Source organism: Vidua macroura, chromosome 3, assembly GCF_024509145.1.
Source record: "Vidua macroura isolate BioBank_ID:100142 chromosome 3, ASM2450914v1, whole genome shotgun sequence".
NCBI lineage: Eukaryota > Metazoa > Chordata > Aves > Passeriformes > Viduidae > Vidua > Vidua macroura.
The window spans coordinates 21,250,595-21,263,273 of record NC_071573.1 but is presented as its reverse complement, the minus strand read 5'-3'; the positions used below and the strand labels follow the sequence as shown (position 1 = coordinate 21,263,273).

The 12,679-nt window shown below is 37.2% G+C and overlaps 1 protein-coding gene across 2 annotated transcripts in view; it reads right to left on the bottom strand.

The window, feature by feature from the left end:
* Positions 1-201: 201 nt before the first annotated feature.
* Positions 202-12,679, bottom strand: part of PPP1CB (protein phosphatase 1 catalytic subunit beta) — a 30,735-nt gene continuing 18,257 nt past the window's right edge. For both annotated transcript variants that reach the window (XM_053972893.1, XM_053972894.1), the window contains exons 4-8: positions 12,443-12,547; positions 7,597-7,668; positions 4,864-5,015; positions 3,192-3,326; positions 202-2,553 (exon numbers count right to left, since the gene is read on the bottom strand). In XM_053972893.1, coding sequence (XP_053828868.1) covers positions 2,449-2,553; positions 3,192-3,326; positions 4,864-5,015; positions 7,597-7,668; positions 12,443-12,547 — 569 coding nt within the window. In that variant the 3' untranslated portion in view covers positions 202-2,448. The remainder of the gene's footprint in view (positions 2,554-3,191; positions 3,327-4,863; positions 5,016-7,596; positions 7,669-12,442; positions 12,548-12,679) is intronic.

The following is a 12,679-nucleotide window of genomic DNA, read 5'->3' as shown; positions in this document are numbered from 1 at the left end:
TGCAGGGGTAAAATTACCACAGCGTGTGTTTTCTACCATATAGATGATGAGGCATGTTAGCAGACATCCCAACTCTCCAGAAATCAAAACATTCAAGTAATTTCCAAATGACTGCTGCTATGTAAAAGCGCAATTCTGCATAATACCAGCACCCAATGTGGCTTACTAGAGCCATTAAACAAACTAAAAATTTCCTATATCTTTAGGACACAGAAGAAGGCCCGAAGACTTTATTTTTCTTTTGACATAGCATCTGTAACACAAGCAAGCATGTTAGGTACTCACATAACATACAGCTTTACACCTGGACATTTTATGATACAGAAGACATTGTTCCAGAAACAAAAGAAAAAATGGAAAAGGGTTAATCCAGATGTTTGGTAACACAGAGGCTGGCACTTGGTAAAACCCAGCATTTTCAAAGCTTGCAAAAATAAACCTCAAGTAAGCAGTGACTTAGAGCAGGAAGTTACCACGTCAATGCTTACAGATTAGATTTCATTAATTACCTTGTCCCAAACTGCAGTTACTCTCACACAGCTCTTATTGCTGACTTTTAAGAACAAGTGTCTTTGAACAACGTCCAAAAAATCTACTTCATTTTATTTTGAAACTGGTGTTTGTTTCAAAGCATGGTAGAATAAACCATTGTTCAAAACCACCGACCAACCCGGTATAAATCAGTAACAGATAGATATATTGTAAGATTTCCTTTTCTTTAAAAACAACCAATTCTACATGTTTTGAGTAAGTCAGGTATGTTAAAATAACCAGTCAGACTTCATTCAAATGAATTAGACAACTTTTACTAAATGAAAAAAACCCCTACATTTAAAATATGCATTTAAACCAAAATGGAATTAGAAAAGAGACTTAAATCCATTTTAAAGAACTTGCTCACTGTGTCAGAAATCAATATATCTCTTGCATTATATAATGTGCCAGTTCATAAAACATAAGTTACTAGAATCCTCAATTTAACATTTTCAAAGACAATACTGAAGTCAAGAGTTTTACATCTACTGATGCACATTTAGAATGGTATAAATCTGCAGCCTTCCCCCAAAGAATCTAACAAATTTGACAGTATTCAGTAAAAGCTTTTGTACTTGTGTCCAATAAGTATTGCATCCTAAAGCATCACAAACCTGTGCCTTTCATTTATCCTACTATATATTTTGTATCTTCTCTATATCTTGCCATTTGCCAATGTTAACTCTTTTAATAAAGGAGAGAACTGAAAAGAAATACTGCGTAACTCTTGATCACGTACAGAAATTATTGCTACTATAGTACACTACAAAGCAGAAGTCTATACAATAGTATATGAAATTTGACCATGAAAATCCAAATGATAGAATCTTTAGTGATGTAAGCCTTACTATAAAGTTGGACATTCCTGTAGCATTTTCATCTCACCACCCATCATCTAGCCTATTGTATGTTGAAGAACATCCATTTAAACACACCCTCTTCTGGAAAAGAATGTCAGCTTTCAAAGGCTTAGCAAATAAGGATCTTCATGTTCTGTAGAATTATGTAAAATGAATTTTGATGCAGGTAGGAAGTTACCTGGAAGCTAAGCATGCCAAAGGTGTTTCATGCTAATAAAACTAAAGCCAAGGTACCACTAAATCAAGTTACCAACTAATAGGCAATACCATTTTTGTCCTATCTAAGTTAAATGAAGTGCCATCGCACAGTGTAATGTCAATAAGTTAAAATAGTGTAGTGCACAAATTCATTGTGTGGCAGTTTAAGTTAAAAGGTCAGGACAGGTTTTTCTGTCTTAATGTATGTTGGCTGCCAAGCTGTCCAGTCTGGGCATTTGGGACTCAGTTTGCCTTTTAATCACTACTGTACTATAAACAGTTCTGTACTATAAACATTATAATGGGGCACACGGCATTATGATGAAAAAACAGGGGATTATGGGGAGGATAAAAGATCTGTCTGTTCCAGAAAGCCCCTTCCTCATATCAATTTCAAAGAGCCAGGAAATAAGACTAGATACCATATTCGCATCATTCTAGCTACAAAATAACCAAAGTAAAAGCAATTAAGCAACAATAAGACCACATTACACAAATGGAACATCATGCTCTCATCTGGTTTAACTATTACACCAAGTTTTAACTGGGATGTTGGTCAACTTTAAAAACCGTGGTAAATATGAATATGTAGTTGAAATAGTTTTTTCTAATTTTTTTCCCTCTCTATGCTGGATATTAGAACTTGGAGTTATACTTGTTACAATACAGTGTCGCACATCTTTCTACTAGAAAAAAATTAATAAAGATCCTTTACCCGTCTCTTTAAGTTAAACGTGTGACATCATAAAGGGTGTCAAATGGCTGGATGGTTTTACAGTGCACACTTATTATATACTGTAATATGGAGTTTTGTCCTTGACAGATCTGATGGTGTTTTCTACGTTATTTCCTTTCTTCACCTCTTCTTCGGTGGATTAGCTGTGCGAGGTGGAGTGACTGGACGCCCAGAATTCAGTCCACCATACTGGTACTTGGCTTTCTTTTCAGATGGTTTCAATATCTTTGAGAAAATAAAGAAGTTCCTTTGAGTCAGCAACAACTAAGAACATTTCAAATACTGTTAAGCCCACATGAAACCTTGTTCATCAGGAACAACAGGGATGAGGATGGGGGGGGGGTGGAAATCACATCACAGCTCTACAAATTTCTTAGTTCTACATGCAACAATAGCAGCAACTCTAAATCCTTCTAGTTCTACCACTATGTTGAGGTGGAAAGGGGAAAGAAAAGGGACGGAAATCACACCCGGGAAGGAATAGGGACTAAAATCTGATCAAAGCAGCCATATTAAAAGGGTCCGTTTAACCATTAGTTTGCATAATTGTGTACTCCAATCACTAGTATGACCAGGTATGACCAGAAAAAAAAAATCCCCCAATTAAACTTTAAATTTTGAAATGTGCATTTGAATAGAATGAACAACTTAATATGCAATAGTTTGGAAAACATAAAATCCCAGTTTTCTACGGAACAGCTGGTTTGCAGTTCTAGTTGTTCACAAATGCCAGCCTCCTGTGCAGCCCTCTCTGTAGCCCAAGAATATTGCTTTACACTAACCATCAGCACAACAATGAGCACACTAACATGGTCGACACAGCCCAACACATACAGTCATCTTGATTCACAAATATACCATACCTGGAAGGAACACATCAGAGTTTCATCCACACTCATCATGCCCCCTGCATTGTCAAACTCTCCACAATAATTTGGAGCTGAGAATAGGGTGACCAACTGCCGTTTAGCAAAGAACTCGTATCCATCTTCAACCACCTGTCAACACCAGAGAAATCAATATGGCTTACAGATGAAATTTTGAAGAAAGAAAAGAATCTTGAGGCAAACTGGACTTTATATTAGAAAGATAAAGGAACTCATCAAAAAGCTATTTTGTGTCTTGACTTTCAGAGAGGACAAGTTCACTCATTTTATCTTACCTGACACTGAATGCCAGGCCAGATAGCATACCCCACATCTGACACTTCAAATATTAAACACACAAGCTTGACTGTTTAATATTTTCATAGTTGAAGTCCAATTATACACTGCCGCATGAGGATTCCAAGCATTTAATGCTTTATACACAGAATGTGGTTGTTTGACCTAATTAGTTCGGAACACACAAGGTCTGGATACCACCTTCACTGCAAATTGAAACAATTAAGTTTTGCTTAAATTGGTGTTGATTGCACACACCTCAAGTGTAGGTGATTTTAGAGCAACAAAATCATAGAAAAAGAGCGATTCTGCCAGCTCTTGCCTAAGAGCATAATACACCTTTACAATCGTGCAAGTAGTATGATGCATCAGCTAAGAATGTTCCCTCTTTTCCAAAATAAAAGCTTCATGTTACAATGTAGTACAAGTACACCCAACTGCTTACTTTGGTGCAATCATCATGATCCAAGATATCATCCTTCTTTTATGAAGAACTGAATCGACTATATGAATAGAGGAAGTTGGTAGTAATCTTGATCATCTTGATCAGCACTTAAATCTAGTCAGCACGTGGAATCAATACTAAATCTTCTCTAATGTTTTAGCAGTAAAATTACAAAGAAAAAATTTTAAGTGTTCTAATAGTGTAACCAAGCCTAACAGTGACACAGAATAAAGAGCCTATTTTTGTTTCACAGCAGGAGGGAGCTTCTAAAATAGACTAAATAATGAAACTGAAATGTTATACAGGAAACTGAAACCTGATGTCCACCTAACTAGCACTCTTGCTTGAAGTAACCTAATAAAAAAGTGTGCTAAGGATTGACAATGCAAAAACAGCCTGACTGAAATGTGAGGAAATAAAAACAATCTATGCCTAAGTACTCTGGATAACTGAACCAAAATACTGGCAACAGTGAAAGTTTTTATGCACAGACTTGTTTGTAGAGATAGTCAAAATGCATTTAATATTTCCATGAAGCAAAGCAGAGGTAGTTTAAGCCAGAACTACCAGGGACTTGTCTACTGCCGAAAGTGAAGAACTCAAATTTCACTGTAAATCTCAAATTCAAGTCACTCTGCCCCTTTAAATCTGGAGACTTTACCTGTGATGTTCACGTACATCACTCTAACATTTAACAGACAGTACAAAAGGAAGACATCAATGGAGAAATCCAGCGTTAGTATTCTATTCCACTGACATTAGACACTTATGTGTCAACATGAACCAACTGAAGGACACAGCCTTTATAGGCCCTTTATTAGAAAGATTTTTTTTTCTCTAGAAATAACAGTGTAAATTAAGTTCCAAATATACACTACTGATAAGGAGCAGGAGAGGTTTTAAGAACAACAGCAGCAAAATTCATACCTGATGAGCTCGACAGATCAAATCCAGATCATGACGATTCAGAAATTTACTGACCACATCAGCACCAAAAGTGAAAGAGACTCCACGATCATTTTCACCCCAACCTTGCACATCTTTGTCTGGGTCAGACCACAGCAGGTCACAGAGCAAACCTTCAAAAGATAATAAAAGTGAAAATGCCAGTCTTAGGAGGTATTTTATAATGCAAAACAGTTCTATTGTAATTACCAGAGCAACTCTCCTAAAGAAAATAAGCCTTAACAACAAACGCAATAATACTTAAACAGAAACTCAGACAAAGAGTACAGTCTGTAAATCTGGAGATTGTTCCCCCCACCATCACTGAAAATGCCTTGAGATTAAACAAGTCAGAGCCAAATAGTTCTCTGAAATAATCTTTTATTGCAATATTCAACGTGTTTACAGTGAGCATTTAAGGAGTTTAAAAATATTAAAGTGCATGTGCATTAAAAGGCAACCATCAATTTCACAGCTCACCAAGAAAGCTTAGTTTGAAAGCTGCAGTAAATATAAAAGTCCTATGGAAGGCCAGTCATAAAGGCAGCAAATAATTTTGTACTGTAAGTTTCTGAACAGGAACAGCTTTGATTCTTACCCTTCCTACCATTCACGAGGAACCTTAGATGACTAAATCAAAATGTAACAAAGCAAAACACTGATACATCGTTTCACACAGCACTGTCAATTTGCTTGGACCCCCGTTGACTGTTTCAAAAAACCCCGTGACAGCCAGTCTGGAAGCTAAGCTAGAACAATAAGCCTCTCTGACATTTTAGCACTGGTCAAGATTTTTTTTTTTGCTGCCAACAAAAGATCAGCCAACTCTGGAGTTATCACCAGGTATCAAAAAAGATTTCTCTAGATCAACTACAATGCCTTTACACATATAGAACTTTCCATAAATATTAGCATGAGAACAAACTAGGCCAATCCAACTGCAACACAAACCCCCAAATGTTTGAAAGGTATCCCTTCTTACCATGAATTTCCAGCAAGTGACACAAGCTGCTTGTCTCAGCTATTCAGAAAGTGCTTCGTCTTCTATTCTTTCCCCAAAATCAAATAATCTTTAGGGTCATACAGAACAATAGGCAAATCTGTCCTAAGAGGTCTTTAAATTGCAGTCAAAGTTGCAAAGCCTTTTTTCATCAGGCTAGAAGAAGTCATCATAATGATCTAATCCTAGCACAGCCACATGAACATCTACCAAAACTTCTGTATCAACACAAACATTCCCTGAGTGACACCCCTCCACAAGGGGTAGCTTTGAAGGGCTTGAAACTTTCATGGAAGTGAGACTACTTCAGTTTAGTTTTAATTTTCCACAAGATTTACTTCCATTATGTAAAACTGGTTTCCTTAAATAGGCCCAAAAGATGAAGACCTTTGTCACTGTACCACAGCACACATGCCACTGATGGGACATTTCATTTTAGCTCTGACCGTATACACACAGCTATTGCTTCTGAAAGCAAAATTAACACTACACAAAACAGAAGCCTTTTACAAAAAAATCTCCATACTTATTTTTAGGAGGTACTAAGAAGAGAGATTATTTCAGTGGAGTGTCCATGGAAACAAGAACTACGTTCTGTAAGGGCATTCCTGAAGTGGGGGTGGCTCAAGCAGTATTATTCCCCTGCTGAATAAAACCATCTTTTCTGGGAATGCTGATATATGCAAAGATTGTCTCGTTTGTGCTGACATTTATTTGGTTATGCACTGAATGAATAAGTAGCATAAAAGGACAAACAGTGTAATGATATATACTACAGAAACAATCACTCACCAGTCTATAATGCATCTTAGTGTCAGGAGTGTATATACTGACTTGCACAGCAGTGGTGTTGTTTAAGGGACAGTAGATATATTAACATTAGTCCCTGAATTACTCCATGCCGAAGAACATTACAGGAAACAGAATTCTTCTACTTCAAAGTTTAATTGTGACTTATGTTCAAAAAAAGGTTCAGATCTTATATCTCCTCTGAAAGTTAATTTCAGACTACTGTTGAAATCAACACTTTAAAAACTATCCCATTGTACTGCTCAACAGTCTTTTTCAATCCACTAATAAAAAAGTGTGCAATAATTGAGACGCTGAGCAAGACTGATTAAACCATTCAAAAGAACATTGTACAGAAAGCACTAGCAATTTGCATCCAACATTTATAAACAGAATAATAACCTATTAGAAGAAAATTTCACAACTAGTACATTGATAGATGCAATTGAAATCCCAAATGCAGAGAAGTAAGAGCTCTATTTTTCAAATTTAATGAGGAAGGAGACAAATAGAGCAAAGCCCAAATACTTAAACACCCAAGAAATTTAACTTCGTTGTACTGTTTAACTTTGAACAATTATGTTCTTTGATAGACTAAAAGGTTTGTGTGTGCCTAATCAAGGCAAGGGGAACTAGCTCTTCAGTTTCCTTTGTCTTTCATTAGATTTCTAAGATGTTTTAAGGGAAACTTGTGAATAATGTATCCAAAACCATACCCTACTCTGCTATGACAAACAACAGCAACACATACAACAACCTTTAACAGATAACATAGCCATCATGAGGAACAAGGCTCACATCCTTATGCAGGCACCAAGGAATACTGTACTGTGAACAGAGGTTACGTTAAGTCAATGCTTGCACAGAAATTGATTAAACCTGTTTCATCATTAAGACTTATTTACAATAAATTCCATGTCACTCACCCGTGTCAGGAACATCTGTAGGTCTCATAATTCTCCGGATCTGCTCCATTGACTGGAGATCTGGAGACAGTCCTGTAAAAGTACAAGAAAACAAGTGACTCATATATGCATTTTACCTGCGGAAAGGGTTCCAGAGAACACAAGATTTGAAGTTCAAAGGCACACAGCATCCACTGTTTCCACTGCAACATAAACAAAGGCAGTTTGCTATAAGACAATTAAGTCGCTGAATAGAGGACAGAGAATAATGCGAGTGAAATTACCAAGGGGTTCTCATCACCATCCTTTTAGCCATGGAGATTGTCATCTACTGTAGCTTGGCTGCTTAAGTCAATTATAAAAACCACAGTACTTTGATTACTCAAAAAAAAAAAAAAAACCTCCAAAACACTTAGTACAGACACAGTCATCTTTCAATAGTTTAGCTATTAACATGCAGCTACAATTAAAGCATGGAATTCCAAAGCCACCCTTTGAGGAGTTTACACACCTTAAAGCTCCTCTTCTTGGGGTGTACAGGCATGAAAGAGAGCCTGCTAGATCCTATAGCATCTTAACGTGTCCTTAAATCAGGGTCCTAAGTGTTTTAAATTACTTAGGCCAAGGTATCTAATTAAGAAAGCTGCAAGTTTGAAAATAGAACATGAAGACCCAAGTTGTGATGAAACACATTTCATGTTAACAACCCATATCAATTTGACTCAGTCCAGAACTCTGAACAGGACAGAAGAAAGCTGTCATTGGAAAGGTCATTTTATGTATCATTTCACAATGTAAAATAATTTCAGCTAACATCAGAGTTATGCACAGTGGCAATGTATATGTTATAAGAACAATTATATTTGACAGGAACCAAAGCATTTGATACAGACTTGAGGAACTCATATGAATATTTTAGATTATTTTTCTTGAAGCAGTCTTATGGTAAAATCCTTCTGTCATCATCAGCCTGCTAAAACTGTTTTCATGCTCTTGCTTTGAGGTTGTAAAGGATGGCAGAAATCTAACAGTAAACTACTTAAAGGGGGTATTAATCAAGTCTATAAACATAACAACACAGGAATAATAATATAAATTCCAGTAGACAATCACCTTTTAAACTTTGACTGATTTACCACTTCCCCTTTGCCAGATCTGATCTATTTACACACACATTACATTAGCACATGGCACCACACCCAGAGAGCGCAACGGGCAGTCTCAGTGAAATAAACATGACTAGTTTGTGACTTTCTATGAAGCTACAGCTTTCAGCATTTCAGGTTGCACCCAAAATAAATCTTTAATCCCTGGAAGTGTTCAAGGCTAGGCTGGATGGGACTGAGCATCCTGGTCTTGTGGAAGGTTCCTTGCCCACAGCAGGGTCACTGGAACTAGGTGATTTTTAAGGTTCCTTCCAACTCAAAGTACTCTATGATTCTTTAAAAGGAAATGTTACTACAAATCATGCCTCAACCCTGTGGCTGTCCATTTTTGTGCTATTTTGCATTATTGGAAAATAGCAAAACCCTACAGAATTGCCTGCAGGTTTGCAAGCTTTGTAACCATTTCTTTGCCCAAGTATTTTCCTAACTTCCATTGCACAAAGAAATGGCTAATGTCTCAAATTCATACCAACAGAAAAAAGTCCTACATGATCAGTGTAAAATGGAGGATATAAGAATGCTAAAGCTCACTGTAAAACTGCTGACAGTAAAGTGACTGCTGAAACCTACAGCACACTAAAAGTACACAATTAAGCTGTCTTGTCACAACAGCTAAGCAGAGAAAATATACCTTTCAGTATACTATATTTTTGAAGCATAAGACCACCTCTCCCCTAAGGGAAAACCAGGAATTGTCATTACTCCTGGCAGACTCATCAAATTTGATTTGAACCACTCTCTGACTGGGTGGAATTGGTAAAGTAAGTGTGATAGGTACTAATTTTTATAGTGTAATCTTTGAATACTATGTAGATCATGTAGAATTAAACATCAACATCCAGTTAGCTGTCATTGATGTCACAAGAAAAACAAAATTCCAGAGCCTAAAAATACACAAATGCAGTTTTTTACTGTACAAACACAACTTCCATCTCAGAGCTTAAATCCAGTGTGGTAAGACCAATGTATTCCATCAATATGTCACTACAATATGGACTTCATTTATAGAAACTTGAAACTAATCATCCAAGTTCTCTAAAGATTAGAGCTAGAGAGTGGTGTCATAGATAAGAGGACCAATGCTGTACAGAATACAATGCAGAGAGAAAGGGAGAAGACAGGGATGGTTATGGAATAAGCTTTAATAAAGTGAGCTAAAGAGCAAAGTCAGAAGTTAGTTGAGAGGACAGCCTTAAAAAAGGACAAATTCTGACACATATGAAGAATGTGGGAAGAGAGGGAGGTGATGGTAAAGATACAATGAAAGATCCTCTCACTAGCATGAACATTTAGAGACAGGTGTAGCAAGAGAGGTTTGAGTTATATTGCAAGATGGATAACTCAAAACAGGTGCCCAGAAAAGTTTAGGTAAAAGAGATGACTCAATATATTAAGCTATTGTAGGTGGCCTGCTGGGGTTGAAGTTAGGTGCCTTTTGTTTTACTATGTTATGCGGTTTTGCAAAGTTTTATTATATCCCAGAGGACAATATTTTTAAAATAAACTATGCAAAAATGCGCAATATAGTAAAAAAGGCACCTACCTTATATCTATATGCTAGCTTCAACCTCCAGCAGAGTTGAACAGTTTGTGTTGCTGCCTCAGTGTCTATTAGAGTAGTAACATCATGAAAAGGCGTTGACAGTCCATTACTTCATTGGATCTGGAATGCAGTTTGGATAGGACTGGAGAAAAGTGGAAAAAGGGCAAAACTTATTTCTGTGCTGAACGTCCGCTTCCATTTATAAGGAGCACACAGCACATTAGTAATCTTTTCACTTTGTTTCACAGCTGCAGATCAGTTCAGAGTGGCAATAACTTCAATTACAGACTAAGCCTATACAATTTAAGGGGCAATTAACAATGAATAACAAAGTAAATACTGCTCTTCATAAGAAGATCCTTAAAGTATACTATGCACAAAATAACCTCTTGTTTAGTCAAGTAGGAAAATTTTAATTCACACATGCCCCCCGCCCCATTTACAATGAAACTTTTAATTTTTTTTCTTGAAATACAGCTCTTGAGGCTTCTTTCTCGTAGTTCAGGTCTCAAATGCATACACACAAAGCTACCGGTTTTGTCATAATGTTCTGCTCTGCTAAGCTGCTTTACCTTCCACCTAAACTTAATTGTTTTCCTGAAACATTCCAGTATTTTGTTACTATTCATTCTCTGTTTTCCAAAAAAAAACCAAAATTCTAAAACATATGTTGATAGTAAAACAGTAATTCTTTCATAAGCTGTTTTGGAGACAAATTTATTACATGGGTTTTTAGCCACTGATATTTCGCTACCTAGGTGCAGAAGTAACTCTATCTCACATTCTTAAAACAATGAGATCTAGTCTGTAAGATAGATACCAGTACTTAAAAAGAAGAAAACACCACCACATGGCTTGAGAATAAGATTAAAAGATAAGCTGTAAGCAAACAGGCATTTTGACATGTCAGTGATACCCAGAAACTGGCAGACCCAAGTGTATTACTGCATTAACTATGTTTTTACAGGGACTTAACAGTATCTCAGAGCATGTTATGTGTAAGACCCTGTTAGCATATTCTAGCAGGCACTGAGGGCAGAAGCTTTCAATACAAGACACAAGAATACTCCAGACCATTTTTAAAGCACATTCCATATAGGCATAGCTCTTGAATTTATACCTGTAATTGATAAAGGCAGGATGGCAGCCATCAATAGAACCTCATGAAATCTGGAAGAGTCTTCTCAGGAACTCTGGGCTACACACTGTTTCTAATTCCAAACAGAGGTGTTCAAACTAGATGTTTCTGCATTGCTTTCATTTCCACTAATTTCCATCTCACTAGTAACACAGGTGTGACATCTACCAAACCATTTCTAGATCACTCAGAGAAAGGCATTAAGTTGCTTCTTAATGAAGGTGGTTGCAAACACAGCTGCAAAAGGCAGGATGGCTCTTTCTACATGTAATTGAAAATCCTGTCAACTGTTTGACACTGCAAGCTTCTGAAAACCTGTTAAACATCATTCATTGCCTGTAAAATCATGGCAAGGCCTGTTCTACAAAGAGAGCCCAAGTAAGTTCCAATATTCAGACAAGTCACAGCCCTTGGTCAGATCAACACCAAACATTTTTTTCAATACCCTAACAGGGCAGCACAGGACCAGGTACCCACAGAATGTAGACTGTCTAGCAGCAAAGGCTTTATGGAGTCCATGCAAGCCATGCCAAATCTGTTCCAGTGTTAACAAATGTCTCACTTCAAACTGCAGGCTTGACTGTGTGACCTCAGAAGTTCCACCCACCAAAGTGTTGTGAAACAGTTAAAGAAGCTGAGAGTACAGAGCCAAGGTTACTAGTGAAAGCCATTCTTCACTGCTAGGGATGCCACCATTAGCGAAGGCTACACTGATATATAGTAACAGCAACAAATAATGTGGCAAAGTAAGCAATAATTCTAGCAATAAGTAACCTTCAGAGAGGGATAGACTGATGGGAATACTTACAGATGCACTTCCCCCTCAGGCACAAGAGGGCTATGTGTATCAGGTAAGAATGATGGTCTACTGACAAGTGCAGAGAAAAGCATGACCTTTACAGACAACACAAGGTTAAATATCTCCAGCTAAATATCAGGTACACACAGCCGCACTATTTGGTATAGCATTAACCTGAAATCAAATTTAGATACAGCCTTTAAAAGCAGCCATCAGCTTACCTCCATGACAACAGAAGATCTTCTCATCCACAATGGCTGCAATAGGCAGGCAGTTAAAACAGTCTGTGAAGGTCTTCCACAGCTTAATGTTAAATCTCCGCTTGCCTACAAAAACAGTGTGTGACATTAGGAAGAGGAAGCTGGTTTTTAAAGACAACCTGTAGTACAGATCAGAGCCTAAGCAAAAATGTTAGCAAACTGTCTTCATAGGACTGTATGTCTGCTAGCACACTTACG